This window comes from Megalopta genalis, chromosome 10 (genome assembly GCF_051020955.1).
Source record: "Megalopta genalis isolate 19385.01 chromosome 10, iyMegGena1_principal, whole genome shotgun sequence".
In the NCBI taxonomy this organism is placed as follows: Eukaryota; Metazoa; Arthropoda; class Insecta; order Hymenoptera; family Halictidae; genus Megalopta; species Megalopta genalis.
Genome location: NC_135022.1, coordinates 12531039 through 12557617, shown reverse-complemented (window position 1 = coordinate 12557617; position 26579 = coordinate 12531039). Strand labels below are relative to the sequence as shown.

Sequence of the window (26579 nt, the reverse complement as noted above, 5' to 3'; positions counted from 1 at the left end):
ATTATCATCGGGGCTAAACAGTCCGCAGACTAATGATAAAACAAATCGCGGGATATCGGTGTCGGATAGAATGTAGAATGTCGAACGGAGAGAAGCGAGACGCGAAAACAAAGAACGATTGATCTCGATTGGCATGGCCGCTGGATTTGCAAAGGGAAGCGGAGAACTCGGAACGCGTGCAAGGGAGACACGTGAAGACTCGTGAATAAACTGGAGGAAGGAAGCAGCTCTCCGGCAAAGGGACGGTTCCATCGATTTGTCATTAAAGTAACCTTGCGGTACCTCCTACCTCCGAAGCCAGACACGCGACACATTTTTCTGGCGAGCCTTTTTCGCAACGAATACGTCATCGCCGCGGACTTCAATGAACGCTTCTATGTCTATTAATATAACCGCGAGAATAGATCGCAGGGAGCGCCCATAGAACCGTTTCCGGTTGTTCGATGGCCCGGAATTTCTGAATGACAACGGAAGGGAACCACGATAGCAGGTTCGCCAGAGATACAAGACGGAGAACGCGATCGAACCAGTAATCACAGACTCGGCAATTTCCTTGATGATTTTTCAAATCTATGTCGAAAGGACGATAGTCCCTTCACCAGACATCACGTCCGTGTAACATTAACGCGTCGACAGCCACATCACAAACCCCGAAAGATCCCACAACATCGAAGCAGTTTAGTTAAGAGGACTGAAACTGGAAAGCCGAGGTTGATTCAAGCGATTGTTTCTTTGATTCTCTCGCATGTTACAAATCCTAGTAAAATTTGATCTGCTCAAAAAGTAGTGTTGCCTGGACATATATAACCGACGCGGCAGTGAACGCATTGACACATAGCACAACCGACGCGACGACCGCAGTAGTTTCCTGTAGCTGAACGTCGATGAGAACGAGCAACGTTTGCCTGTGGTTGTTGGTTCAATTACGCTGCTCGGTGTACATGGTTTCCTTGACACGCGTGGTCTTTCGTACGCGAATCTCGCGTTTAAACTTGAACCGTCGACACTGACACGCTTGTTCCGCCTATCAGCTTCGGTGAACGTTGCGCCGCTGGAAAGTCGCGTGCCCGCGATAACGATCTATAAACGTGTATCAGCGGCGAACCGTTTTCGAGACGGGAGCCTCCGCAGACTTCCGGTGTCCTTGCCGTGGTCGCGGTGTCCACCGAAAGCCCATAAAAGCTGGAAAGCGACGAGGGATCCGGCACACGGGCAATACCTGCGCACCTGCGACCAGGTCAAAGCGATTGCGTAGACCGAAACGTGGCGGTGCACACCAGTGAGAATCGGGAGCCCGACTCGCTTGCGTGCGGTTCCACCGAAATATTTGAATACCGAAGGAGAACTGCTCGTCCCGTCGACGAGGAACCGTCGTCGACCGTCGCATCGGCTGTACAGAAGCCGCCGTCGCAAAAGAATTTTATGGTACCGAGCCGAGACACCGGTATATACGCGAGGACATGTCCCATCGCCGGTGCATTTGAATACCGACTCACGGATGCCGGAACCGGCAAGTTATTTTCAAACGAGTATCATGTCCGTTTCACATTTCCGTGAAGTTTCATGAATGGGAAGCTCGAAGGATGCGACGATAGGGGATCGCGTTCCGCTTCGAAATAGGTGAGCAGTTCTCCGTGTGAAATATTCGGTAGTTTTCGCTACAGAAATTTTCCCTCTGTTCTCTCTCTCGTAAAGCGCGCCGTGTCAACGCTCTGTCTACTAATCGCGCGCGCCGGAGTACAATGTGTCGGTATGGCAGTGAAATACTTGGACGGGCCCTTCGTCTTCAGACTCAACGACAACGGTGCGGGACCTCATCTGCTCGTACAGGTATCGTCTCGCCACAGTTTACAGTGTGACAATAAGCGAAAACCATAAGTAACTTCCGCTTTAGCGCGTTAACTGTCCCGCGTCCGCTTCGTGCAACCATCGGCAAATACCAGCGAAAAAGGAGTCGAGTCTCCGCTTTTTCGAAATTATCAAGCGGTCACGCGACCCACCGCCGACAAGGTGGATAGTCTGGCAGTTAAAGTGTTAAAGACGCGAACGAAGAACGAAGCGAACGACGGGGCAAACGAGCACGAGCCGGGCTGCTCATAAATATCGAAGATACGTCTCGTCACGCTTTTATGTCGTTCGGAATTTGTTCGGGGCACGGTTACAAACTTAGCCGTGTCCTTGAACTGAATACTTTTCAAGGTACGTACGGTGTACATATGCACGTGCATACCTGCAGAGTCTCGACGCGGGATGCGACGCGCTTTTGCGTGTACCGCTTTTAGAACAGCATCGGAGGAGCTATTAAGTAAGTGCGACATGCAATAATAAAAGGGCAAAGAATAGAGTGGTCGTGACACAGCAACCTACTCTTCCCGACTCGCACGAACCTAAGAGCAACCCGGAATCGGCGACGATTCCGCGGAGGAGAGTCGTAGCCGTGATTCGCGTTATGCAACCGGTTCGCTTTAGATCGGGGAACGGCTCGTCGATCGGCTAGTCGATTCCATCCAAGTATCTAGGCCCTAAATTCTAGGCTCCTTGTAAAGACGATAGGACAGCGCCGATTGGAATCCTCGACGGTATTCGACACGGCCGTCGAACGTATTACACAATTATTTTGCCGGCGATTCTGGGTAAAGGGAGCAGGCTATCGCGATGGCGGAGCTCGTCGATCGTTTCTAATTAGAGTAGGCCAGGCACCCCTCGTCTCGTCGAGGTGCAAGTTGAAACGATAAGTCGACGGAAGCTTCGACGCATTCGAGCCAATGGTATTTTTCACGAATCCGGCACCACCACCACCGCCGGCGGCGAAACGAAATGATCCGGATCGTGTGGTAACGGGGTGTAAAATGGTGTCGACGTCCTTCCGCGGCTCGAATCGATCGGCAAGTTTTAAGAAAATGTTGCACGGCCATTATACACGGCCGAATAATAAAAGTAGGCTGCCGTGACTGCGAACGGGGATACCGCGCCGAATTTAATTGTAATTAGAGACCTTGACTCGCTTCTGGTGTACCAGAGACAGCCGTTCTTAATGCTCTAATAACACGACAAATAAATCAAGGGCGTGTTCCGACCGTTCTCGCTCGCGTGCTCCCTCGAGACTACGAAACGCGGAATGCGTAATATCGAAGCGTTTAATCGGTGATTTTGCCGGCTCATCGCGTTGAATACTGATTGCCGCGCGCGCGCGGAGCTTTTCGAGTTTATAATACAGCCTTTCTTCCATCCGTCTCGGTTGAATGAAATGAAAGCCGCGTATACGTGTCCACGGTACTTGAGAAGTTGGACGGGCCACCGCTCGGACTCCTTGCCCCGCGACCGCGATCGAACTTCCGCTGCAGGATACAAGAATGTCGCATATTTTTCGCAGGTTTGCACGGAACGTGGCTGGAGGGAATACACTGGCGATAATAATGTATTCAAAGATCGATGGAATTTATGGTGGCGGTCCGGTGGTTTCCCGTCGCCTCATTACAGGCCGTTGCCCTGGCAGGTAATAACGCATCCGGCTCTCTGTTCGCCTGAAATTTATACGAAAGTTTATGCACGCGTACCCCTGAACAGGACGCAAGCTGCGTGTAGCTAAGTAGCCGGTAGTTTACAATGATAATGGACGCGGGTTGCTTTCAGTGGCTTCAAACCACCAAGCTGTCGTCGTTAAATAAACAACGTACACAATTAACAGAATGTTACTGACTTCACAGTTCGTCAATAGAATACCAAAGGGGAGCTCGATCTGTAGAAAGGACAATCTCATCCGACACCTGAGATGCATGAAGAAGATGCACGGCTCTGTCTACGACTTCAGGTACGATCTAGAACACGAACGATGATAACTGGAACGGGTGTTTGATCGTTATCAAATGTGGAATGCATCGCGTTAGTCCCGCAGGGTACAACTTGCCGTCGGAGTACACGAAGTTCGCGGAGGAATGCAATCGTTGCGAGAAAGACGACAGGGTTTGGATCTGCAAACCGGTCAGTCAGAGCCAAGGAAGGGGGATCTTTCTGTTTCGCGTAAGAACGGTTGACATTCTCTCGTAGGTCGTAGGTCGTCTGGCAAATCAAATTCAATGCCGATTTTCCATGGTGTACAGAAGCTGAGCGACCTGACCTACGACAACACGACGGTGGTGCAGAGGTATATCGAGAATCCTCTTCTGATAGGGGGCTACAAGTTCGATCTGAGGCTGTACGTGTGCGTGCCCTCCTACCGTCCTTTGACCATATATCTGTACAAGGAGGGGTTGACGCGTTTCGCCACGGAGAAGTTCTCGTTGGAACACCTGAACGATCCTTTCAGACACTTGACCAACTTCTCTTTGAACAAGCTTGGACCGGGGTACGCGGAGAAAAAGGAGCGTGTCGGTTCCGGTAACGATGATCTGTTGTCTCTCGATTAATCTGAAAAAGCGGAAGCAATCAGTGACGGAATTGTAATCGTTGTAGGCTGTAAATGGACTTTCAGACAATTGAGAAGGTATTTCGAGCAGGCCGGTTACTGCGATTGGTTCCTTTGGCAGAGGATCGCCTGCCTGGTGAGCCTGACGATACTGAGCCAAGCGGCGGCCATACCGAGATCTTCCAATTGCTTCGAGTTCTTTGGCTTCGACGTGTTGATCGACAAGGATCTGAAACCATGGTTACTCGAGGTTGATATAATATATAGAGCTCTCGGCTTTGCACGCGACGGAAGACGAATGTACGTAACCTAGAGGAACCGGCATTCCAACAGGTCAATCTCAGCCCAGCATTAAGCAACGACTGCGAGATCGATTCAGAGGTGAAGAAACCCTTACTGCACGACTTGTTCGATTTACTGGGTCTTCCGGTGTGCAACACCGGACTCTCCCTGTTCACGATATGGTCGACCAGTCGCGTCAACATCGAAATCGAAGAGTCTTCCAAGTTTTCTAAGAGCCGAACCGCAAAGAAGAAGTCGAGAACCGGTCGGGAAACCGACGGTTTCGTGAACCTGTGCACAGATCTCCAACCTACTGTATGTGTATCCATGTATCGATCCTCTTGCTGTCGGTTCGAGTTACGAATTTTCAATAATACCTACAAATCGTTCAAATCATCAGCTTAGACAATCAACTCTGCACGATTGTTCGAATTCGTGGAATCGTTACAATCCTCTGTTGGTGGACAAGTACATTCCTCGCGGTTTTCGAGGTAACAACTCTGAAAACCACGATAAAACTTCGGTCTGGGACAATGGAAAGGACTGGAACACGCCTTGCACCAAAGAAGGTGGATGGGTCCGCATTTATCCGTTGACCAGAGCGCAGCCGAACGATTCCTCGGACTATTCGTCGCCCTCGGTTACAGAATCCTCGCGGGTCGTCGAGAAAGAAGTCAGAAACACGGTTCTTTGTATACAAAAGTACTGGTTTCTAATGTTGCCGCATTATCGAGAACGCAACAGATCCATTCATAATCGCCTTTCGATCTTGTAGGTATCTGAAAGCTGCCAAACAAGTTCAGAAAAAGTCCGAAAAGTACCGAGACGAACAACGCAACGCGATGCTCCGTAAAGCACTGGAATTGAGTACCGAAATATGGCTGCCAGCAAAGTGACTATAGCAAAATTGTAAAAGACGCGTTCTTTATCTCTATCGCGGCTTTGAAGCGATGTCTCGCACACGATACGCCTTAATCATTCTTACGAGCGCATATTTAACCGGATCGTGATATTTACACTGATACATTTCGTTTATTACTACATCGATACCTTTCCGATAGCCAATCGTTAATATCGTTAAAAGCTGTTCCACGAAAGAACACATCAGAGGTTCATGAAGGATCATAATAAATGGGCGTCTTACTTGAAGCGCGTAACATGTGGATTGTGGGAAAACAGTGGACATTTATTACAAGCCATGATGCACCTTATATGTGTTCTTTCTGAAAAGAGACCATAATAATAATTTAATGTATGTATTTACGCTAGACACGTTTCGTTCGACAGGAACATTTCCGCCTGACTCATACGGTTCCAACAAGCGCTGCGCGAACGCAATGATAGGACGGTGATAGTTGAAAGGCACGTCTTTTATTCACCAAGAAATTCTCGGTTTATTGAAAGTTTTATTGAAAATTTACATTAATTTACTCCTTTCGCTGCTAACCTCTTGTCGCGTTCTTCAGCGATTGATAGCTTAACACCCTTATCCCTCGGTAAACTAATGTAGGGCTTTGTACCTCTGCCAATGATGAACACGTTATTCAACCTGCGCAAAGTAATTCAGACTTATCATTACCAAAGAATTCCGTAACATTTCAATTGTTACTGTTTCCTAAATGGGTAATACTGAGAAGCCTATGTGAAGGCAATCAGTGACCAATATGAAGGAGTTTAATTTTGGCCAACTTTTAACTACAATGTACAATATCCTAGCATCATCCTAGCTTCGATTATGGCCAGCATATGAATTAATTGACCCGTACCTTGTTGCAAAAGTATGTCCTTGCGAATCCTTGATGTGACAAATATCGAAGGATCCAGGGTGACGTTCGCGACTGACTACCGTGCCGACACGTCCCAAATTTCTCCCACCAGTGATCATACACAGATTACCTATTTAAAAGTACAAAATGTATAAATAGGTATGTTTCTTAGAAATACATGTATACAAATAGAACAATATGAAAAAAAGCACATGTTACCCGAATCGAATCTGATAGAATCCAAGATTTTGCTAGTAGCAATGTCCAAGTGAATGGTGTCGTTGACCTTGATGACTGGGTCTGGATAACGAATGGTCCTACCATCGTGCGTCACCAAGAATGGAATACCTTTAGGTCCAGTTTGAACACGCTTTACTTTACACAGCTTGTACTGTAACAAACAATACCTTGGTTTTCAACAAAATCAATATTTTTCGCATACTTGAACTTTACTTTTAATTTTATGCCAACAATCAGTACCTTGGCTTCTTCTGCTGTGATTCTGTGAGTAGTGAAACGTCCTTTAACATCATAGATTAGTCTGAAGAATTCACCAGTCTTCTTGATAGTGATTACATCTGCGACAAATAATCAAATACTATTAATACATTTAATATTCATTTGCATCAAGATGGTACATAAAAATCAGCTATTTGTCTTTGCAGCATTAGGAATACAGTAAGATAAAGAAATCTATTTAAATTTTAAATAATCGTCAACATAGATCAAATAGAGCCATAACAGAAAATTATATGAAACAATGTGCACTTTTTGGGTAATACAGAAAGAATATATAAACTACTCAATCTGTGACCATAAAAAAGAACTTTTTACTATTGGCAGATTTATGACTGTAGTTGCTTTTGATCAGAGCTACTACAGCTTCGATATGGCCTGCCACGAACAGAATAAATGAAATTTCTTATTTGCTTACCCATAAAACCTGCTGGATAGTTGGGGTCTGTACGAACTTTGCCATCGACTCTGATCAAACGCTGCATCATAATTTTTGTCACTTCACAGTTGGTCAGGGCATACTTCAATCTATTACGGAGGAAAATGACAAGAGGAAGAGATTCCCTGAGCTTGTGGGGCCCAGTGGATGGACGTGGGGCATATACACCCCCCAATTTGTCCAACATCCATGCTTTCGGCGCGTTAAGACGCTTCAAGTGCTTTTTCGGACCTCGAGCCTACAAATTAATAAAAAAATCAATTTGTTATTGTTAGCACTAAACAAACTAAACTCCGATAAAAATTCAAACTCTCGACGTCACAGATTTGAACCTGTTTTAAGAGACAGCGATGTATTCACAGAAACCAATATTCCATTTACATGGATTTCGTTATTTGGTAAATTGATTGGAATTTAAAAAAGATAGTTGTAGATATTAGGTTTCGTGAGCAAATTGTGACAACAAATACCTGTAGCAAAACTAACCACACTTGTACAAACTAACCACAATTTCTTCTGACTACAAATGTACGGATTTGAGGAAATATATATGCTACAGATTTTATATTTTAATGCACGTAGTTTACTATTTTATTGAGTATTAAATGATATATTAATCATTAAGCCAGATGCAAGCGAATTTTCTGTTGACAACGCATGACGGACTTACCATCTTGGTCTTTTAAACATAAAAAACACAAACTCTCAGAGCTTCCCTCCACATCAGGAAGTTGCTCGCGGCGCCACTGCAGCCAATATGGCGGCTGCAGTGCATTGTTATCCGACTAAGGATTTCGCACATATTTTACAGTCCAGTTTATTTAAGTACAGAACCGGTCGGGAAACCGACGGTTTCGAAACCTATGCACGGGTCTCCAATCAACTGTATGTGTATCCATGTATCGGTTTTCGTGGTAACAACTCTGAAAACCACGATAAACCTTCAGTCTGGGACAATGGAAAGGACTGGAACGCTTTGCACTAAAGAAGGTGGATGAGCTCGCATTTATCCGCTGACTAGAGCGCCGCCGAACGATTCCTCAAACTATTCGTCGCCCTCGATTACAGAATCCTCAAGGGTCGTCGAGAAAGAAGTCAGATATACGTTTCATTCGACAGGAACGTTCCCGCCCGACTATGTAATACGGTTTCAACAAACGCTGCGCGAACGCAATGATGGGATGGTGATGGTTGAAAGGCACGTTTTATTGTTAGAAATTCTCGGTTTATTGAAAGTTTTATTGAATATTTACATTAATTCACACCTTTCGCTGCTAACCTCTTGTCGCGTTCTTCAGCGATTGATAGCTTAACACCCTTATCCCTCGGTAAACTAATGTAGGGCTTTGTACCTCTGCCAATGATGAACACGTTATTCAACCTGCGCAAAGTAATTCAGACTTATCATTACCAAAGAATTCCGTAACATTCCAATTGTTACTGTTTCCTAAATGGGTAATACTGAGAAGCCTATGTGAAGGCAATCAGTGACCAATATGAAGGAGTTTAATTTTGGCCAACTTTTGACTACAATGTACAATATCCTAGCATCATCCTAGCTTCGATTATGGCCAGCATATGAATTAATTGACCCGTACCTTGTTGCAAAAGTATGTCCTTGCGAATCCTTGATGTGACAAATATCGAAGGATCCAGGGTGACGTTCGCGACTGACTACCGTGCCGACACGTCCCAAATTTCTCCCACCAGTGATCATACACAGATTACCTATTTAAAAGTACAAGATGTATAAATAGGTATGTTTCTTAGAAATACATGTATACAAATAGAACAATATGAAAAAAAGCACATGTTACCCGAATCAAATCTGATAGAATCCAAGATTTTGCTAGTAGCAATGTCCAAGTGAATGGTGTCGTTGACCTTGATGACTGGGTCTGGATAACGAATGGTCCTACCATCGTGCGTCACCAAGAATGGAATACCTTTAGGTCCAGTTTGAACACGCTTTACTTTACACAGCTTGTACTGTAACAAACAATACCTTGGTTTTCAACAAAATCAATATTTTTCGCATACTTGAACTTTACTTTTAATTTTATGCCAACAATCAGTACCTTGGCTTCTTCTGCTGTGATTCTGTGAGTAGTGAAACGTCCTTTAACATCATAGATCAGTCTGAAGAATTCACCAGTCTTCTTGATAGTGATTACATCTGCGACAAATAATCAAATACTATTAATACATTTAATATTCATTTGCATCAAGTTGGTACATAAAAATCAGCTATTTGTCTTTGCAGCATTAGGAATACAGTAAGATAAAGAAATCTATTTAAATTTTAAATAATCGTCAACATAGATCAAATAGAGCCATAACAAAAAATTATATGAAACAATGTGCACTTTTTGGGTAATACAGAAAGAATATATAAACTACTCAATCTGTGACCATAAAAAAGAACTTTTTACTATTGGCCGATTTATGACTGTAGTTGCTTTTGATCAGAGCTACTACAGCTTCGATATGGCCTGCCACGAACAGAATAAATGAAATTTCTTATTTGCTTACCCATAAAACCTGCTGGATAGTTGGGGTCTGTACGAACTTTGCCATCGACTCTGATCAAACGCTGCATCACAATTTTTGTCACTTCACAGTTGGTCAGGGCATACTTCAATCTATTACGGAGGAAAATGACAAGAGGAAGAGATTCCCTGAGCTTGTGGGGCCCAGTGGATGGACGTGGTGCATATACACCTCCCAATTTGTCCAACATCCATGCTTTCGGCGCGTTAAGACGCTTCAAGTGCTTTTTCGGTCCTCGAGCCTACAAATTAATAAAATAATCAATTTGTTATTGTTAGCACTAAACAAACTAAACTAAACTCCGATAAAAATTCAAACTCTCGACGTCACAGATTTGAACCTGTTTTAAGAGACAGCGATGTATTCACAGAAATCAATATTCCATTTACATGGATTTCGTTATTTGGTAAATTGATTGGAATTTAAAAAAGATAGTTGTAGATATTAGTTTTCGTGAGCAAATTGTGACAACAAATACCTGTAGCAAAACTAACCACACTCGTACAAACTAACCACAATTTCTTCTGACTACAAATGTACGGATTTGAGGAAATATATATGCTACAGATTTTATTTTAATGCACGTAGTTTACTATTTTATTGAGTATTAAATGATATATTAATCATAAAGCCGGATGCAAGCGGATTTTCTGTTGATAACGCATGACGGACTTACCATCTTGGTCTTCTAAACGGAAAAGACACAAACTCTCAGAGCTTCCCATAACATCAGTTAGTTGCTCGCGACGCCACTGCAGCCAATATAGCGACTGTTGTACAAAGGATTTCGCGACGCCACTACAGCCAATATGGCGACTGTTGTGCATTGTTAATCGACTAAAGATTTCGCGATATTTTACATTGTTATAAACTATTCCGTACAGTTAACGTACCATCAACAATGATGTTACGCGAATTACAAGAACATAAAAAATAACAGTAACCGGAGAATATTATGGTAAACTCTAGGTAGCCAGCTTTTAATTTAAAATATAGTTTCAGAAATTATGGGTCTGTATGTAATGTGCAATATAAAAATTTCGGAATTAGAGATAATTGCTATGTGTTCATAAATTATAAACGAAGGCTAAAGATATGCAATTCATTTTTATTAAAATATGCTTCAAAATAGTACAAACTATAAGCAATTATCAACAAGTATTATCATTTAAATCATAAATACGAGAAAATGTTACATTGAATTTATTGTCTTAACAATGTCGTCTAATAAGCTGGATGCACCTATCCTAAATAAATCCTTTGTTAACCATTCGTCTCCTAGTTCCATTTGAACTAACATCATCCATTCCAAAGCTTCTTGGGACGTCTTTATACCTCCAGCTGGTTTTATACCAACCTAAGGATGATAAAAATTAATAATAAACATTAAAAATTAATTTTTTTTATTATAAGCAATTCCTGTACCTTTCTCTGTGTTAACGAGTAGTAATGTTTAATTGCACGACACATAACTATCCCAACAGAGTACATAGCATTGATTACTTCCTTTCCAGTGGATGTTTTAATAAAATTTGCTCCAGCCATCATTGCTATCATAGATGCTTTGTACACATTTTCCAAAGTCCCCAATTCTCCTGTAGCTAGTATGACCTTCAGACATACTTTATTATCACAGATGGCACTAAATGATTTTAATTCCTCGTATAATTCTTTCCACTGGTGAGTTACAGCTAATGATCGATTAATCACAATATCAATTTCATCAGCACCTCCTTCAATACCTATTTCAACTTCTCTGAGACGTGTCTCCAGTGGAAGTTGTCCAGATGGAAAACCTCCACCAACTGTTTATCAAAGAATAATTTACCATTTGATCAAAATAGAATCAGAAAGTTAATACTATGGAATTAATACTAACCAGTAACTCTAGCAACTTTATGGTCTTTATCAAGATCTGCTAATGCAGCCACTGCATCTGAAAGTCTCATGGGATAAACGCATACAGCTGCAGTATGCAAAGAATCTATGTGTTTACCAAGAGGATTTACAGCCTAAAATCATTAATGTTTATTATTACAATATTACCACATAATTTAACACAATAGATGGAATACATTAAACTACTACAGTTATGGTTGCAATCCTAGTAGTCACCTTTTCACAGACAGCTTTAACTTTAATTGGCGTATCATCCCCTCCTAACGTAGTTAAGTCTATAAAGCCTATTGCTTTCATCAACCAATCTTTTTTAGTATCTTTTTCCAGTGCATCAAGTTTAGAACGTATTGCACAAAATGTTTCATCTATCATTAATCGGTCAAAATTCATTGTGGCTAAAAGTTATTCATCATTGATAAGGAAGAAGTAATTGAAATACAAATTAATTTTAAATATGTAGTGAAATGCTCGTAATACTGTAAATAGAATATCAAATTGCATACCACTGGCCAGTTCTTGGATATCCATTGCAATAATGTTAATTATATATGCTGCAAAATCCAAAAAGATATGTTATTATACCTCGATTGCTACTTAACGACGCGAAAATGTGCAAACGTTACACAAAATGGAAAGAAACGGTAAGTGAATGTAATAAAAATATATAAAGAATATCACTTCAACACAAGAATTGATAACACCGTAATCGTATCAGATATTTTGTTTGTTTTTACGCGAGGTGACGCGAGATGCTTTGTCTGTATTTCACACATTCGGTTACATATGTTGCGTAATACTACCATAAATTATGAAAATCTATCATTCTATATAAATACTTACAATTTTACCATTTTTAATTAGTACTAACTTAATATTAATGTATTTAGAAACTAATTATTTTCTCGTGAACTCTTATAAAATTAAGTAATAAAAGTTACTAAATAAAACAATATGAATATTTCTTTATTCACTTATTCTTTTTACAATGAAATGTTCTAGTAAATATATATTTCAATAAAATCAAGTAATAATAAATAACGGCATAAATAATTAAAATTATTTAAAAGATTTCGCATAAAGTTTAAGTATCACAACTATAAGTGGATTTAATAAAATTTTCATTTTAGGACAATATTCTGTTGAAAAATTATATCAGAAACTTATATTTTAGTGACTTGGATTAAAGTCCTAATCAATAATACTATTGGAATTTGTGCTAATTTGAGTTATTATTATCTATGATGTTGCCATTGCTCCCAATACTGCGTAGTTTGCATTTCTGATAACCGTGATACGGTTCTATCAAAAGCAAAAAGTTCTTCTTCACCAGTAAAAAGATTAGATTTATGATCGTCCTACAAATCAGATCACATCATAGCATGATGCATTAATATTTGAAGAAGACAATCAAAATCATTTAACTTACAGAACCGTGAGATATTTTTAAATCATCCATAAGCATTCTTTTGTCATCCGAATAATCACTATCACCCTCTGGTACAAAGAGTTTTGTATGGGGTACAGTTGCTGATATAACAACTCTTACCTAAAAAGAAAAATTTATTTGTAAAAGAAACTAAATGCATTTACTGATAAGATAATCTTACCTTATTGTCATATAGTGTGTCGATTAATGTAATAAATCTTCTAGTTTGGGACTTAAGTCGAAAGTCTAGTTGTGGTACATCTCGTATAATAACTGTATGAAATACTTGACTCAATTCTATATAATCGCTGGCACCAAGGGGCTACACACAAATAAACAATGTCCAATAATTTAATATTATATGTATATAATATTAAATAGCAACAAAAGAACAGAAGAACCTACCCTATTACAAAGCTCATCAAAAGTTGAGTCTAGTACTTGACCACACGTTTTGTTAAAAGTAACGTTATGTCCTCTTATAGAAAAAGTGCGGGACCTTACAATATCATTTTCTTTCGAACATAAATATTTAAAGATTTTGTCTACATCGTTTACTGCGTCTTTTCCCTTTCTACAACAATTATTTAATATATATATTTTGTATGAATATTCTATTATATATTTTATCTATACCCAAATGAACATACATAAAATAAATTTTTTCGTCACTGAGTCCAGTTTGTAATCTGTAATCTATACCCGAATCTAATGAATTTACGATACAAAAATTTTTTAATATCTGTATAAATGGAAGAAAATTTCCTCTTTGTAATCCATTCTTATACAAATCATCTGGTGCTCTATTACTGGTTGCAATTACAATTACACCATTGTTGAATAGCTCAGTGAACAATCTTTTCAATATCATTGCATCTGCAATATCAGTTACCTATAGCACAACAGTTTTATTAATATTCACTATTGTAAATATTTTTTGTAAAATTATTTATTCCATAGTTGAACCTGAAATTCATCGAAACAGAGTAGCCATGCTTCTTCCGTAATGCTTTTAGCAACCGGTGGTATAGGATCGAATGGTTGAAGTTTTGTACTGCTAACGTCACGTACAAAAGTTTTCTTCACCTCGTGTACTTTAATATGTACATTAGCCATGAAAGAATGAAAATGTACTCTTTGCTTATTTTCTATCTGAAACAGCACATTTAAAAATACCTATATGGCCTTTTTTGGATTAGGAAAATTATTTTATATTGTAGTGCATATGGAAAGCCACTGTATAAATAGTACCTTTCTCATAGATCAAGAGTTTTCTTTATAACATTCCATCTGATATATAAAGTAAACCCTTTGCTTCATCAGTTATTCTACTATTTGCCTGAACAACTCTGAAAAATATTATGAATTGTTGTACTAGTTATCTAACGACTACAAAAAGGTAAAACAAGGCTCCCCATGTGCATTACTCACTAGTCATAAAAAATAAGATACCTGACAACAATCATAGAAAAGATCCATCAACATTGTTTTACCTCCACCTACAGCCCCATAAAGGTACAATCCTTTAGGAGGTGCTTTCTTCTTCTTACCAAGCCATTTGTCCACCAGACTAAATTCTTCCGGTCTATACCCATTGATTTCTTTGTAAATACCTTGCAAAGTTTCGGCAACTTTCATCTGATGAACGTCCTTCATTAATTCACCGCTGGCTATTTTCTTTTGTAAAGCACCAATTGGTCCTTCCTTGTCTAACAGAACATCGTGAGCATATCCATGATTTTGTACATAAACTACGGGTTGAAATCGCATTAGGAATGTCGAAAAATTGCATTTTCTCGGAAATTTTTTTGGGAATAGGCACGTCATTCTAAAATAAAACGTCCTGAAAGAAAAAGGTCATGATTTGTCACTTATACACGTGTTACTAATTGTCCAACCAAGAAAATACACACTCTGTTGCAGGAAAATATTCTCCTATTCGGCAAATACACTTTTAATTTAAAATATATAAATCAGATCGATTACACGTGATTGAATGTTCAAATAAATATGACTTTAGATGCTGACATATTCAATGGAATATCACGTTTGACAAATGACCAGGTAACGCGTGTTAACCTTTATATTACGTACGAAAATCCAATATATGTATGTATCTACCTCAGAATAGAACACACACACCAGGAAGTTTAGAAAGGTAAGTGTAAAGCATAATGTTCAGATATCATTATTCGAATATTTAAGGGACATGTATAAATATATATAATGTGTAGAAAATTTCGTCGTATCATTTATATTATTGGATCATAACTTATTCGTTTAAAAGATTGCGACATCAACGGATAGATATTTCGAACGCAGTAGTGAGCAGTTTTTGAAATTCTTAACTATCGCGCGCTTTGGTATGACGTAACAAAAAAAGATTGTTGGAGAACCATCTTTCTTATGCCATGCACTTGCTGAGCACAATCTGCTTCAAAAAATCTAAAGAGTCGTTAAAGGTGCTATTATTTTTTATTTTCCAAATCGTAACATCATTTATTAAGCTTCCCTGAATCAATATATGGAATAATAATTTTGAATATTATTGTTTTTAATCAATATTCCATTTTTTATATGTACGGATGATCAACAGAGAAAAGACTAATGGTGCCATCTACGGCAACACGCTCAAGCTACTAATTAAATAATACATGGTTTTTATTTCTAGATGGTGCTAATGTACTCTTATATTAACCACAATGCGTACAGTAGTTTTCTATTTTATCTTTTCTTTATTAAATTTTTCAAATATGCAACTGTTTTTACTTCATTATTTATAAAGAGTGGCAGCACCGATTAATATTGCAGAAAATTAGATGGTTTTACAAGTATTTAATCGTTGTGATAAATTTTGGTACTATATTGAGGAGTATATAATGGTAATCTTCTTTTGTCATGACTAATTCCTTCTTTCGACGAATAATAACGTCTTTCAACAACTTTATCGAAAAATCGGCTTAATTTTACAGATGAACTAGAACCAGCAGCTAACGACTTTACTTGACGACAATCCTGTGAAGTAAAATAGCATCATTAGCATTTAACCACCTTATTAAGTATAAATATAATTGATGTACCAAAAATATTTCATCTGCACCACATTCTTCTGCAATAGTTGAGGAACGTCTATGGACATTTGATCTTACTTCTGCAACCAAGTCTAGTTTGGTACCAATAACCAGGATTGGTATCTGTAAAAATATATATTATATTTAATGACATTTTAAATCATTATATATGACATTAAAATGTTTCTATTGCCTGAGTAGATCCCACAAATTTTTCAGGATCAAAGTCATCAAATGGTTTTGATTTCATATAACTGCCGTCCTTACATAAAACTTGTTCAAGCCACTTTTGGAGATTTTGTTGTGACTTTCTGTTAGTTAAATCATGGACCAATATTATACCTGCATTATTGGTAATAATATTTAATTAATAAATCCCTAAACTACATGTATAGCATACTTCAAACTGTTTGAATTATTACCATTTGTGGAATTATAAAAAACGGATCTTGTATTTTTATGGTTTTGACTGCCTCCAATGTCCCATAATTCAACAAAATATCTCCTCTGATTAGGGGTTCCTTCCTTATATTCATGTAATTTAACTTCTACTGAACAGCCTATTGTCCATGAAGGATTACAAATAGGCTGTTGCTGACATATTAAGTGTGTCAGTGACGTTTTTCCAACACCTAAAATAAAAATATGGAAGAATGCTTTACTTAAAAGTTTGTAAATAAATGTAACAATCTTGCTACTTATAAACTTTATTAAAAAACTTAGCATATGACAAAAAAGCAGAGGATAGTATCTGACTTAATGTAGAAGATAAATTGAATAGAAAATTTTTTAAGGTAACGTTATAATGTTATTGTAAGGATTATAATGTTATTATTGTAATTGTTGCAGTATCATTGACAGTGCTAATAAATATATCAAGAACAATAGAATTATTTGGAATATATTCTTACCAGAATCACCAACAACAACAATTTTAACTTTATCTATCGCTGCCATTAATAATCTTCATTAAATCGTACTTGAAGATGTATTTGTTCTACCGTTTTACTGTTTGGCAGGTAATCATCTGAGAATTTTGTGTCACGAGTACATAACCTTACAAATAATAGCAGTACATAATAAACAAGCGTCAGTCCGAACAGTATTTTATCGTTCACAAACGATTGATAAAATTATGAATTCTGCGTCTTTATTTTTTAGTGTTTTTGCGAGAACTCATGTTTAGTATTATGATGTATATTTTAATATATGTACTTTTATTAATACTTGTTTAAAATATTTTCTGATAAAGATATTATTTATAAGATCTTGAAGGTTAGTATTCCAAATTATAGATTATATTATTTGTAATTCCATAATACGAAGTCTGTTTCAAGTTTTATTATTAAATAATATTGAAGTGTTTGAACTCTGTTTACAATTTTTAGCAATTCCAATAATATTTCATTGCATGTAACAACAAGAAAAATGAGTGGCGAAGAACGACTTGTTACAGAAGTTCCAAGTAGTTTGAAACAATTAGCACGTTTGGTAGTACGTGGATTTTATACAATAGAGGATGCATTAATTGTTGATATGTTAGTTAGAAATCCTTGTAAGTATATAATCCAATTTAATGTACTAAATTTATAATATATAGAAGATCATATTTTAATTAGTACAATTGTAAGTAGTAAAATTGTACACTTCATACAAACAGGTATGAAAGAAGATGACATTTGTGAACTTCTGAAATTCGAACGTAAAATGTTAAGAGCTAGAATATCCACATTACGAAACGATAAATTCATACAAGTGAGATTAAAAATGGAAACAGGTTCAGATGGGAAAGCACAGAAAGTGAACTATTATTTTATAAATTATAAGGTAAGTTTTAAACAAAATATATTATCATTATTATTTATTTAATAAAAAAATTACTGTATACATTACTATATACATGTATCTGTTTAGACTTTTGTAAATGTGGTTAAATATAAGCTAGACTTAATGAGGAAGAGAATGGAAACAGAGGAAAGAGATGCTACAAGCAGGGCAAGTTTTAAATGTACAAGTTGTTTAAAAACATTTACCGACCTCGAGGTAAATACGTTATGCTTGAATCCTACATTGTTACAATGAACAGGGAATACTTATTAATGTAATATAATGTAGGCAGATCAATTGTTTGATATGACCAGTGGTGAATTTAGATGCACTTATTGTCGTGAGGTAGTGGAGGAAGATCAATCTGCACTTCCAAAAAAAGATTCAAGGCTTTTGTTGGCCAAGTTTAACGAACAGTTAGAGCCACTTTATATTTTACTACGAGAAGTGGAAGGTATCAAATTGGCTCCTGAAATATTAGAACCAGAACCAGTTGACATAAACACCATTAAGGGGTATATATATATTTTGAATTAATTATTATATGTAGAATATTTTATTAAAACATTTACATTTTTTTCTAGTATCGACACAAGGAAACCAAGTAGTCTAAGAGCACCAGGTGAACAATGGTCTGGTGAAGCTACAAGGTCGTCAGGCTTCATGGTAGAAGATACTAGAGTAGATGTTACTATCGGTGATGAATCCGCCGATGATAACGCGGCAAATAGAAGGAAGGAAAGACCAATTTGGATGATGGAAAGTACAGTTATCAATTCTGATTCACAGGTATACTTCATATTAATTATTTTTGTAGACTTCGTCTTTTATTAGACTTTATTATTAATAATATGTATCTTTAGCCGGATGGAGTTAACACACAAGAGAATATATTAGATAAAGCTGCAGCCACTGCCACTAATACAACCATAATAAATAATAAGCAGGGTGAAGATATTATGTCTGTGTTGTTGGCTCATGAGAAAAAGGGAGGAACGAACGCTGCAGCTGCTATAAAATCTGTACTACCTCAAGAATCTAGTGATAGCAGTGACAACGAAGAAGTCGCTGAGATGCAAACGATCGATACAGGTATGTAAACATATTTGAAATATTCTTATAGATTGATGTTCATCATGGAAATTGCCTACACTTCAATCTTTGTTTAGGAGAAGTGGAAACAATGGATTCCGAAGATGATGATCTTGTACCAACAGTAACAGTTGCAGGAAAAACCGTTGCAATCGCAGATGTGAACGACACATTGATTGCAGAAATGAGTCCAGTAGAAAAGGAAGCATACATTCAAGCATATCAAGAATATTATTCTCATATGTATGACTAGACAGGATACAGTCAGCATTGTTAGATATTTAACGATGCTATTTAAGACTGAATGGTTACTAAGATCCTTGTAATATTTTGTATAGTCATCAAATATATAATTTTTTGGGATTGGTAAGAGTTGACATTCTTTTAACTTCTGGAACAATCGGGAATTGGAATTAACAATAAGTTCGTAAGTAAAAGAAATGAGATTCAAACATCCGCATTTTGCAGTATTTATATTTTTCTTCTAACATATAGATTATAACTCAATAATGTCATCAATTTGTAATAAATAAACATTTACAGACACGTTATAATCACAATTAATCAAAATTAATAGCATACACGTCACTTCTGGTAAGGCGGGAAAGTTTAAACTTAGCCGAATATAAAGTATTCATTAAGCTTACTTTGAATTATTTTTTTTGTTTGTCTTTATGAAAATTTCTTGCCGACCACCACCATCGGATAGAAATTTTAAGACGGTACACGTTTTTTTGTATCGTACTTTTCGCTTTTTTTTGTACTTTTTTGTCACATTTTTTCTCACATTAACATTTATTTACTTCCGCATGACGCCGTACACAAGTTATCGATACAATAATCATTTTACCTTCTGTACCTTTTTATTTTTTCATTAATACGTCGGTGTAACTTACATCAAAAGAATCTTAGAGTCGACTGTTCTATTTATATACATTATAGTGTACTTTCTACTATTTAATACAATTCTATTTGATCCTGAATTAAATGTACTACAATCTATTCTCGAATCTAAGATTCTTTTGATGTAAATAATTGCCTTTTCGAAGGTAATTTATTCTGGTTCGTTCAGACGCAGGCGAGCAAAGTCTTCGAACACGATATTATCGTCATCGTCGTTAGAGTAACAAGAATTATCAAAGCGTATTCTATCCACGGTTTTGTTCTTCTTCAATATAGCCTTTTCTCTTTCTGCAGCTCCTGAGAAGTAAGAAAATATATTACACGTTTAGAATATAAACTCAGCAATTAATTCTAGTAATAATATTATCAATTTGTTTACCTGGAGCTGGATGCATTAACTTGAGTGGTACATCTGTAACCAGTTCACCACCCAAGGTACCGCAGTTCAATTTCACTCTCACAGAGTAAGAGATGACAATACCCATAGCCTCATTTGGAGCTTTACCCTCAGCAACCAGAGTAGAAGATGCAAGATTCACATCATCCTCCTGAATAGAATGTAAATGAAATATAATAAAACCAGTGCAAAGGATCATAAATATCTCCTTAATAATGTGTCTTTGTTTTTACTTTTAGATGTCCATCAAGCGCAATGCCGCGTCGATCTTTATTGCTGCTGGCTAATGGTACAAGATAAAACTGTTTTGTGAAAGCTGCACCCGGTGTAATGGGGCACCCTTCGCGTGTTTCCAAGCTCGCTATGTGTCGGGAGAATTGGGTATTGACCATTGTGACTTCGCAATGCTGAACTACAAACAACTGGAAAATACCAATCATTAATACATGATAGAGAATACAGTTTGAATTGTACCACTTATGGATTATATACCTTGATATTCTTCACTGCTTTTCGAGAATTATTGGTAACTATAAGGTTCGCTGCTACTTTTTCTCCATGGTAGTAAATTTCCCTGTCTAGCGTGACTTCGAGACTCAATTTGCCCTGAGAGAAAGTAAATCCTTTAGAAACCAAGGAGCTGGGTATTTTACGTCCTCTTGTCGGTGGAGCATACTGCAATTTCTTTATTGCTAGTGATACAGATGATCGTTTGTGTCCCTGTGCAAGCAATTTCAGTTAAATACCGTGTATGTTTTATAATGCAAATAAATAGAAGGTAAAATTTTAATAGATTGACTACCCTATCTTCTTCGTGTTCGCCGACGTATATTTTGATGGTATATTCTACTCCCAATGGTTTCCCCTGATCGTCATCACCAGGCTGTAGTGTGACAGAGCTGGGGGAGTTAACTGGGAATTGGAACAAGAAAGGATATGCGTTTTGCCCGAGCCTTTTCAGGAGACGCTCTTGTACAGGTGTCATGTCCTGTTTTTCCTTCTTAATTGGCACTATTTGCTCACGACTTAAAACGAGTTCCTTGCTGAATTTGACACCCATAACTTCATCTTCTTCGCGGCCATAGCGGAAAGTTGTTGTCACCTAAGTAATGTATTTTTGAAATAGATAACTTTGAGTATTAATTCTTATACAAGGACGATTTTATATTTACCTGTCCATAAACCTTTCGTCCCTGAAGATAATCGGTGTCAACGACGACGATGCCATCGATGGGATCTACACTGTCCAGGTGATCAATGAAGTCTCTTTTGCCAAGGTAAACCGTAACTTTTCCTACAATTAATATAAATTATGTGTTTAACATTAAGTATACTCTACATTTCTCAATACTACAATATCTCCAGCACTGTATTCTATTGCTTACCATTTGGAGTAGTTTTCTTGAATACCTTGATGGCTACAACGTAAGCCAAAAACAGGAGGGGAAACATTTGGCACAATTTTTTTAATCAAATGAAATAACACAAGTTTGTTTCCCGCCCAGAAGTGACAGTCTCCTAGCATGAACAGCGGACTTCATATAGTCTCCAAAGGGCTTCTTGAAGCCATACTACTAATAACATTATTTTATTACCAGAGTTAGATAATAAGATTAGAATACAGATCTAAGTGGTTTGTTACGTGCATCGAAGAGCTGATTCAGTAGCTCGTGCAACGTTCAACCAGGAAAGTGACAAAATTTAAGAGTTGTGCAAAATTTTGTTTGCCTCTTGGTTTAGTGCACAGACCATCATTTTGTGAATATTCATAAAAACTAAAGTACTTGAATTATTGAATACTAAAACCATTGCAATTCGTAACTCTGACAAATTACTTTGTTTACTTATATGTGTATCTATAAACGTTCAGATATCAAAATAAAGAAGTACGCATAATCAGTCTTAGACTTATATTTATTTCGATAATAAGTGCTTACATAATATAATATGGAGGTATTTTAATTGAAATCAAAATCCCCTGAATGACTGAGGAATCACTTCGGTGTATTTTTCACAAATTTTTCTTAATGGTAAACAATATCTATTGTTTCTCAAGTAGGTATTACTTATCGTTAATAACTAAAGCCACTTGTATTTCTTTCTTCTTTCACATTCAGTAGTCAATAAACACTTGGTATATTATTTACACACTATTGTGCAAACACTATTTAGTAATGTGTTCCCAAAATCGTTCTGGTAACTGAAAGACACCATTTTTTTGTGAATGAACAAGGCAATTGTTAATGCCCTTCTTCAAAATGTGTTTTTATAATTGGAGAAACAATCGATTTTCGAATATACGTCTCTTAAATAGTAATAAAATGAATTTGCAATATGCAGACAGCTTTTCAGATTAATGTTTCTTGATGTTTATGCTTTTTTCGATATGAATAATTCCATGCCACAACAAAAAATACATGCAATCAAGAAAACCTGATTCGAATTAAATACAGCCTATTTGGTTTCTTTGTAATAAAAAGAAAAAGACCAAAATTAAACGCAAGAAAACGAGATACAATATAAAAACGAATGACTATAAACTAAACAATTTTAAGGTCAATAACAGTAAGTAATATATACTAGAATTATCGCGATAAATATGTCTAATAATAGGCACAGTTAAAGTGTATAGGTATATATATTCATTATTTACTGCTTTATTATGCTACAGAAAGTCGTTGCTACCAGGGAACAGAAATATTTGCAAAATTTTATGAAATCTTTATTTCAAATACTCATTTTTGACAATAGGTTCGTACAATGTTATAAGCCATACGTTCCTTTTTTTCCTTTACAAATATTCGTATTTGAATTTTAAATAAAAAATTGTACTAAGAGAAATTTTTAGAACGTATAAAAATTCAAATAAACGTTACTTTGTATGACAAATGACGCATGTAAAATTGTTCTTAAAATTTTATACCTCACTCGTTCAATCTTCAGAGTATATTTAGGGGAATGTTGTTCACAGTAATAGTTTGTACATACAATTGTACACGCGAACGAAAAAAAAAAGATTTTATAATTGTCAAAATAAAATTATCTAAATACATATAAAGTGCTTATGTTATTCTTCACTTTACTTTCTTAAATAAAGTGTAATTAAAAAGCCATGGAAACAACTTCCCCCGTTATGTAGTTTCATAAGTTTTCTTTCAGTAAACACAGTGCTTGCTCTGAAATACTTCCATATACATTTTCACATTTTTGCGTTATTAGAGTATTTGTTATTGCGTTAAGTTGAGCGATGATTGGCAATTTACATCGTGAAAAGAAAAAGAATAATTCATCGTTAATCTTTGATAGTTCGTAAGAAAGTCCATTGAAATTTCTAAGGAATAAACATTTATCTAATTTTAAACAATTATGTTTGATGTTACAGAACCCTGGACAAATCAAAGATGCTTCTTGTCTCCTGATCTTCAAGCACAGTTATACACTGTGTGCAACTTCTATATTAACATTTGTACATAACTTGAATTTTAGTACAGTTCCCTGATACCAGCGCATTTCTAATATCAGCCAGTACAAATATTGTTAGTTCATGTAAATTCAATAGTATACACTGTAGATTTTCGTAGTACGATTGCTGTTGTTGCAAACCTACTAAACTTACATTACTAATTTTTTTTTCATTTTTACCAGACAGATTTTTTTAGATGTAAATTACAATATGAATTTTCTTAAAGACATTTTCTTGAACGAGGCGATGCTGCTTACCTCATTTGAAACTTCAAGCAAAATTTGTCTCACACAGTAGAAATCTACAATAATATATAAAATAATATAAAATTATATAACGCTAATTAAACAAATTAGAAACATATTTTACTTTATAGAAATATATAGAATAAGTTTGTACATATGTAGCTCACCTAATATTCTTCACAGAAACATGTTCTTATAAATAAGAATCTTGTTTTAGGATAGATCTAAAACACAGGAATTATTAAAATGAAACGGATTTAGGACACAATAAATATTCTTTAGAAACATTTCCATATAATAATTCACTTACAACTTGGCGCTGCTGCAGATTCAAATCTTTTTTGTATCTGGTCATAGGTGAATTTGACAAAAGCATCATATTGCTCGGACAGCTTCATATTTAGAATCTGATCATATTCTTCTCGAATCTGTGTTTCTTGTTCCTTAAGCATTCTCTCGCAAATCAAGCCAACCTTGAAAATAATTGATTATTCATTGATTATTCAATCCAATATTTCACATTAATGCTATTAACATGGAGTCATACATAATTATTTGTCTGAAATTATTAATATATTGTATATACCTGTCTGAAAGTGAATAACGGTTTTTCCTTTCCACTAGGACTATAACTATATGAATTTGAACCACACACAGATGGGCTTGAAGGACTAGCAGGACCTTCCATGTCCGAAGAATCACCATTATTAGTTTGTGGACTAAAATGTAATTGTTTGCGCCGATGCAGTCTTCGAATTTCTTCTCTTATATTAGCAGCCATTTTTTCTATATATAAAGAAAATTATTGTCACTTGATATATTGTATTTCCCTAGTCATTCCACTTAACCTAGTTCATATGAATCATTACCTAACATGGCTTCTACAATTAATCAGATGTATATATTTTTTCAGAATATAAATTTAAAATATCCAAAACTAAGACATAATATAGTTTACATCCCTATGAGAGTAAATTTAAGGTCACAATAAATATAGAACAATGAACACTAAATCAATCGAATTATTAAAAATTGAATCTCATTTTCAAATAATATCAGAACGATACATGTACGCGGTGTCTCGATATTATAATCGAAAAGGGAACATTATTTTGGAAAATATCATTTGAAAATATAGGATAAAGTTTTCTCGTAGGAGGTTTCTTTTTCAAGAAAATTGACATTTAAAAGTAGATGTGAAGCAAGCGTGCTATCAAATAGGTATCGCCTATTCATGATTTACTGTATCTACTGATGTGTGCATGACGAATCTTTAAACTTGAATTTCTCGAGAACGAGGCAATATATGAAAAAATTGTATCCTATACTTTTAGCTTTATGTTTCGGATAAGATCTTTTTTTTTTATTGTGCTATAAGAACTGGAATACCGTTTATAAAAATAAAGAAGAAAAGAAGTTTGATTCCTCGATGTCCGTTACTACATTACCATATGATTTACGCGTCCCCTCCCCTTCCATGGCAAAACGCCCTACCTCACCGCACCCCCCCTTTACAAACGTTGCGAATTCAAGTTTTAAATCGCTGGAATGGCCTCCTAACCATCCCTTCTCTACCGTCACATTGTACATAACGAGGAAATAGACAGAAATGAAGGGGAGGGAGCCAAGGAAAGAAAGAGAAGAAGGAAGAAGAAAAAGAAAAAGAAAAATGGCCGTGGCCTATAGTTAATTACCAGGCGTCAGTTTGTGGGCTACTTCGCCGAAAGGCGAAGGGTTCTGTGGCCTGGAGTTGGCCTGCGTCGATGTACCGGGCGAAACACACATCGGCACGCATCTTCGTCGTTTACTGGGACGACCATGACTATGCACCGGGTCGAACTCCAAAGATCTCTTTAAAGTGGCGCAGGCCATTTCTGCCGTTCACCGTCCTGGCTCACGACTGACACCCACAGATTATTATAGGCTTAGCCCGCGAGCAACGAATGATTATGCCGAAAAATACAGCAAAACCACCGTATACGCGCACCGCCTGAACAGTTTCTTAGAGTGCACTTCGACTGTTCTAGCTTCCTTCCAGCCGATCTCTTCGGATTCCGTTGTACGCGAACAAGGCTGCACCAAAACAAACACTGCGGTAAAACAATATGGCTGGCAACCACGGTTCGTCAGCTAGGAACGACCACGGAACGAATGTCTCGAGCCTTTAGAACACCATCTTTTCACAGGCCCACCGCTTCTGCATTCCGAAATGTATACGTCGTAGACTCGACTGAACCTGGCTTCTTGCCTCTGATTGGTCGAGACGTTGCACGATGGCGTCCCTGTGCATTTCCTTTC

The 26579-nt window shown here is 37.0% G+C and overlaps 9 protein-coding genes, 1 long non-coding RNA gene and 2 other non-coding genes across 16 annotated transcripts; 3 read left to right on the top strand and 9 right to left on the bottom strand.

The window, feature by feature from the left end:
- Positions 1–166: 166 nt before the first annotated feature.
- On the top strand, positions 167–6249 carry LOC117220245 (putative tubulin polyglutamylase TTLL2). The gene is made up of 10 exons (XM_033470019.2): positions 167–1620; positions 1696–1830; positions 3374–3496; positions 3708–3811; positions 3888–4020; positions 4101–4377; positions 4453–4655; positions 4739–5002; positions 5088–5389; positions 5463–6249. The coding sequence occupies exons 2-10, from the start codon at positions 1753–1755 to the stop codon at positions 5581–5583; spliced, it is 1605 nt and encodes a 534-aa protein (XP_033325910.1). The 5' UTR covers positions 167–1620; positions 1696–1752; the 3' UTR covers positions 5584–6249.
- LOC117220246 (small ribosomal subunit protein eS4) lies at positions 6057–10748 on the bottom strand. Of its 2 annotated transcripts, none has more exons than XM_076524878.1 (6): positions 10635–10748; positions 7388–7646; positions 6934–7031; positions 6673–6844; positions 6454–6583; positions 6057–6236 (listed from the first exon to the last, which is right to left on the bottom strand). In XM_076524878.1, the coding sequence occupies exons 1-6, from the start codon at positions 10635–10637 to the stop codon at positions 6110–6112; spliced, it is 789 nt and encodes a 262-aa protein (XP_076380993.1). In that variant the 5' UTR covers positions 10638–10748; the 3' UTR covers positions 6057–6109. The 2 variants fall into 2 exon arrangements, with proteins under 2 accessions (XP_076380993.1, XP_033325911.2); XM_033470020.2 differs by lacking the exon at positions 10635–10748 and adding an exon at positions 8079–8217.
- On the bottom strand, positions 7212–7352 carry LOC117220327 (small nucleolar RNA SNORA16B/SNORA16A family). The gene has a single exon (XR_004490248.2). It is a non-coding gene; the product is annotated as a small nucleolar RNA SNORA16B/SNORA16A family (small nucleolar RNA).
- Positions 8277–8802, top strand: LOC117220240 (uncharacterized). Its single transcript, XR_004490227.2, has 2 exons — positions 8277–8398; positions 8477–8802. It is a non-coding gene; the product is annotated as an uncharacterized LOC117220240 (long non-coding RNA).
- Positions 8612–10772, bottom strand: LOC117220236 (small ribosomal subunit protein eS4). The gene is made up of 6 exons (XM_033470013.2): positions 10635–10772; positions 9941–10199; positions 9487–9584; positions 9226–9397; positions 9007–9136; positions 8612–8789 (listed from the first exon to the last, which is right to left on the bottom strand). Exons 1-6 carry the CDS (start codon positions 10635–10637, stop codon positions 8663–8665), a joined length of 789 nt encoding a protein of 262 aa, XP_033325904.1. The 5' UTR covers positions 10638–10772; the 3' UTR covers positions 8612–8662.
- On the bottom strand, positions 9765–9905 carry LOC117228287 (small nucleolar RNA SNORA16B/SNORA16A family). Its single transcript, XR_004492280.1, has one exon. It is a non-coding gene; the product is annotated as a small nucleolar RNA SNORA16B/SNORA16A family (small nucleolar RNA).
- Positions 10773–11046: 274 nt separating the features above from the next.
- On the bottom strand, positions 11047–12502 carry Dera (deoxyribose-phosphate aldolase). Its single transcript, XM_033470012.2, has 5 exons — positions 12361–12502; positions 12074–12252; positions 11838–11970; positions 11384–11763; positions 11047–11315 (listed from the first exon to the last, which is right to left on the bottom strand). The coding sequence occupies exons 1-5, from the start codon at positions 12383–12385 to the stop codon at positions 11151–11153; spliced, it is 882 nt and encodes a 293-aa protein (XP_033325903.1). The 5' UTR covers positions 12386–12502; the 3' UTR covers positions 11047–11150.
- Positions 12503–12799: 297 nt separating this feature from the next.
- LOC117220232 (putative ATPase N2B) lies at positions 12800–15110 on the bottom strand. Of its 3 annotated transcripts, XM_076524877.1 has the most exons (8): positions 14897–15034; positions 14535–14632; positions 14250–14435; positions 13934–14175; positions 13689–13857; positions 13465–13605; positions 13284–13403; positions 12800–13212 (listed from the first exon to the last, which is right to left on the bottom strand). In XM_076524877.1, exons 2-8 carry the CDS (start codon positions 14541–14543, stop codon positions 13090–13092), a joined length of 990 nt encoding a protein of 329 aa, XP_076380992.1. In that variant the 5' UTR covers positions 14544–14632; positions 14897–15034; the 3' UTR covers positions 12800–13089. The 3 variants fall into 3 exon arrangements, with proteins under 3 accessions (XP_076380992.1, XP_076380991.1, XP_033325894.2); XM_076524876.1 differs by lacking the exon at positions 14535–14632 and having other exon boundaries at positions 14250–14459; positions 14736–15110; XM_033470003.2 differs by lacking the exon at positions 14535–14632 and having other exon boundaries at positions 14736–15110.
- An 888-nt stretch (positions 15111–15998) lies between these two features.
- On the bottom strand, positions 15999–17407 carry LOC117220238 (rab-like protein 3). Its single transcript, XM_033470014.2, has 5 exons — positions 17266–17407; positions 16777–16986; positions 16548–16696; positions 16364–16477; positions 15999–16298 (listed from the first exon to the last, which is right to left on the bottom strand). The coding sequence occupies exons 1-5, from the start codon at positions 17309–17311 to the stop codon at positions 16119–16121; spliced, it is 699 nt and encodes a 232-aa protein (XP_033325905.1). The 5' UTR covers positions 17312–17407; the 3' UTR covers positions 15999–16118.
- Positions 17232–19643, top strand: TfIIEalpha (transcription factor IIEalpha). Of its 2 annotated transcripts, none has more exons than XM_033470006.2 (8): positions 17232–17373; positions 17743–17909; positions 18015–18181; positions 18269–18397; positions 18470–18696; positions 18766–18970; positions 19045–19273; positions 19351–19643. In XM_033470006.2, exons 2-8 carry the CDS (start codon positions 17783–17785, stop codon positions 19524–19526), a joined length of 1260 nt encoding a protein of 419 aa, XP_033325897.1. In that variant the 5' UTR covers positions 17232–17373; positions 17743–17782; the 3' UTR covers positions 19527–19643. The 2 variants fall into 2 exon arrangements, with proteins under 2 accessions (XP_033325897.1, XP_033325898.1); XM_033470007.2 differs by lacking the exon at positions 17232–17373 and adding an exon at positions 17489–17629.
- An 86-nt stretch (positions 19644–19729) lies between these two features.
- Arr2 (arrestin 2) lies at positions 19730–22091 on the bottom strand. The gene is made up of 7 exons (XM_033470011.2): positions 21959–22091; positions 21746–21867; positions 21376–21675; positions 21066–21293; positions 20807–20995; positions 20556–20724; positions 19730–20473 (listed from the first exon to the last, which is right to left on the bottom strand). Exons 1-7 carry the CDS (start codon positions 22023–22025, stop codon positions 20328–20330), a joined length of 1221 nt encoding a protein of 406 aa, XP_033325902.2. The 5' UTR covers positions 22026–22091; the 3' UTR covers positions 19730–20327.
- Positions 22092–22469: 378 nt separating this feature from the next.
- akirin lies at positions 22470–26507 on the bottom strand. The gene is made up of 5 exons (XM_033470015.2): positions 25976–26507; positions 24868–25067; positions 24592–24754; positions 24449–24505; positions 22470–24337 (listed from the first exon to the last, which is right to left on the bottom strand). Exons 1-4 carry the CDS (start codon positions 26151–26153, stop codon positions 24495–24497), a joined length of 552 nt encoding a protein of 183 aa, XP_033325906.1. The 5' UTR covers positions 26154–26507; the 3' UTR covers positions 22470–24337; positions 24449–24494.
- Between the last annotated feature and the right edge of the window lie 72 nt (positions 26508–26579).

Excerpts from the sequence above, each read along its gene's own strand:
- TfIIEalpha (XM_033470006.2), top strand. The coding sequence starts at position 17,783 with ATGAGTGGCGAAGAACGACTTGTTACAGAAGTTCCAAGTAGTTTGAAA. Across the intron at positions 18,697-18,765 it reads GACATAAACACCATTAAGGG|TATCGACACAAGGAAACCAA; the intron begins GTATATATATAT and ends ATTTTTTTCTAG. Across the intron at positions 19,274-19,350 it reads GATGCAAACGATCGATACAG|GAGAAGTGGAAACAATGGAT; the intron begins GTATGTAAACAT and ends ATCTTTGTTTAG.
- LOC117220246 (XM_076524878.1), bottom strand. Across the intron at positions 6,584-6,672 it reads TTCTATCAGATTCGATTCGG|GTAATCTGTGTATGATCACT; the intron begins GTAACATGTGCT and ends ACTTTTAAATAG. Across the intron at positions 6,237-6,453 it reads GGACATACTTTTGCAACAAG|GTTGAATAACGTGTTCATCA; the intron begins GTACGGGTCAAT and ends TACTTTGCGCAG.
- LOC117220236 (XM_033470013.2), bottom strand. Across the intron at positions 9,398-9,486 it reads TCACAGCAGAAGAAGCCAAG|TACAAGCTGTGTAAAGTAAA; the intron begins GTACTGATTGTT and ends TGTTTGTTACAG. Across the intron at positions 8,790-9,006 it reads GGACATACTTTTGCAACAAG|GTTGAATAACGTGTTCATCA; the intron begins GTACGGGTCAAT and ends TACTTTGCGCAG.
- LOC117220232 (XM_076524876.1), bottom strand. The coding sequence starts at position 15,110 with ATGACGTGCCTATTCCCAAAAAAATTTCCGAGAAAATGCAATTTTTCG. Across the intron at positions 13,404-13,464 it reads ACACACTATATGACAATAAG|GTAAGAGTTGTTATATCAGC; the intron begins GTAAGATTATCT and ends TTTTCTTTTTAG. Across the intron at positions 13,213-13,283 it reads TAAAAATATCTCACGGTTCT|GACGATCATAAATCTAATCT; the intron begins GTAAGTTAAATG and ends TCTGATTTGTAG.
- LOC117220238 (XM_033470014.2), bottom strand. The coding sequence starts at position 17,311 with ATGGCAGCGATAGATAAAGTTAAAATTGTTGTTGTTGGTGATTCTG. Across the intron at positions 16,697-16,776 it reads TTTTTATAATTCCACAAATG|GTATAATATTGGTCCATGAT; the intron begins GTAATAATTCAA and ends CCAATAATGCAG. Across the intron at positions 16,478-16,547 it reads AATTTGTGGGATCTACTCAG|ATACCAATCCTGGTTATTGG; the intron begins GCAATAGAAACA and ends ATATTTTTACAG.
- Dera (XM_033470012.2), bottom strand. The coding sequence starts at position 12,385 with ATGGATATCCAAGAACTGGCCAGTG. Across the intron at positions 11,764-11,837 it reads TAAAGTTGCTAGAGTTACTG|TTGGTGGAGGTTTTCCATCT; the intron begins GTTAGTATTAAT and ends TTTGATAAACAG. Across the intron at positions 11,316-11,383 it reads ACTCGTTAACACAGAGAAAG|GTTGGTATAAAACCAGCTGG; the intron begins GTACAGGAATTG and ends TATCATCCTTAG.
- akirin (XM_033470015.2), bottom strand. The coding sequence starts at position 26,153 with ATGGCCTGCGCCACTTTAAAGAGATCTTTGGAGTTCGACCCGGTGCAT. Across the intron at positions 25,068-25,975 it reads AGCCCACAAACTGACGCCTG|AAAAAATGGCTGCTAATATA; the intron begins GTAATTAACTAT and ends CTTTATATATAG. Across the intron at positions 24,755-24,867 it reads CGTTATTCACTTTCAGACAG|GTTGGCTTGATTTGCGAGAG; the intron begins GTATATACAATA and ends ATTATTTTCAAG.
- LOC117220245 (XM_033470019.2), top strand. The coding sequence starts at position 1,753 with ATGGCAGTGAAATACTTGGACGGGCCCTTCGTCTTCAGACTCAACGAC. Across the intron at positions 3,497-3,707 it reads ACAGGCCGTTGCCCTGGCAG|TTCGTCAATAGAATACCAAA; the intron begins GTAATAACGCAT and ends CTGACTTCACAG. Across the intron at positions 5,390-5,462 it reads ACGGTTCTTTGTATACAAAA|GTATCTGAAAGCTGCCAAAC; the intron begins GTACTGGTTTCT and ends TCGATCTTGTAG.
- Arr2 (XM_033470011.2), bottom strand. The coding sequence starts at position 22,025 with ATGTTTCCCCTCCTGTTTTTGGCTTACGTTGTAGCCATCAAGGTATTC. Across the intron at positions 21,676-21,745 it reads GACGAAAGGTTTATGGACAG|GTGACAACAACTTTCCGCTA; the intron begins GTAAATATAAAA and ends TACATTACTTAG. Across the intron at positions 20,725-20,806 it reads CGCTTGATGGACATCTAAAA|GAGGATGATGTGAATCTTGC; the intron begins GTAAAAACAAAG and ends CATTCTATTCAG.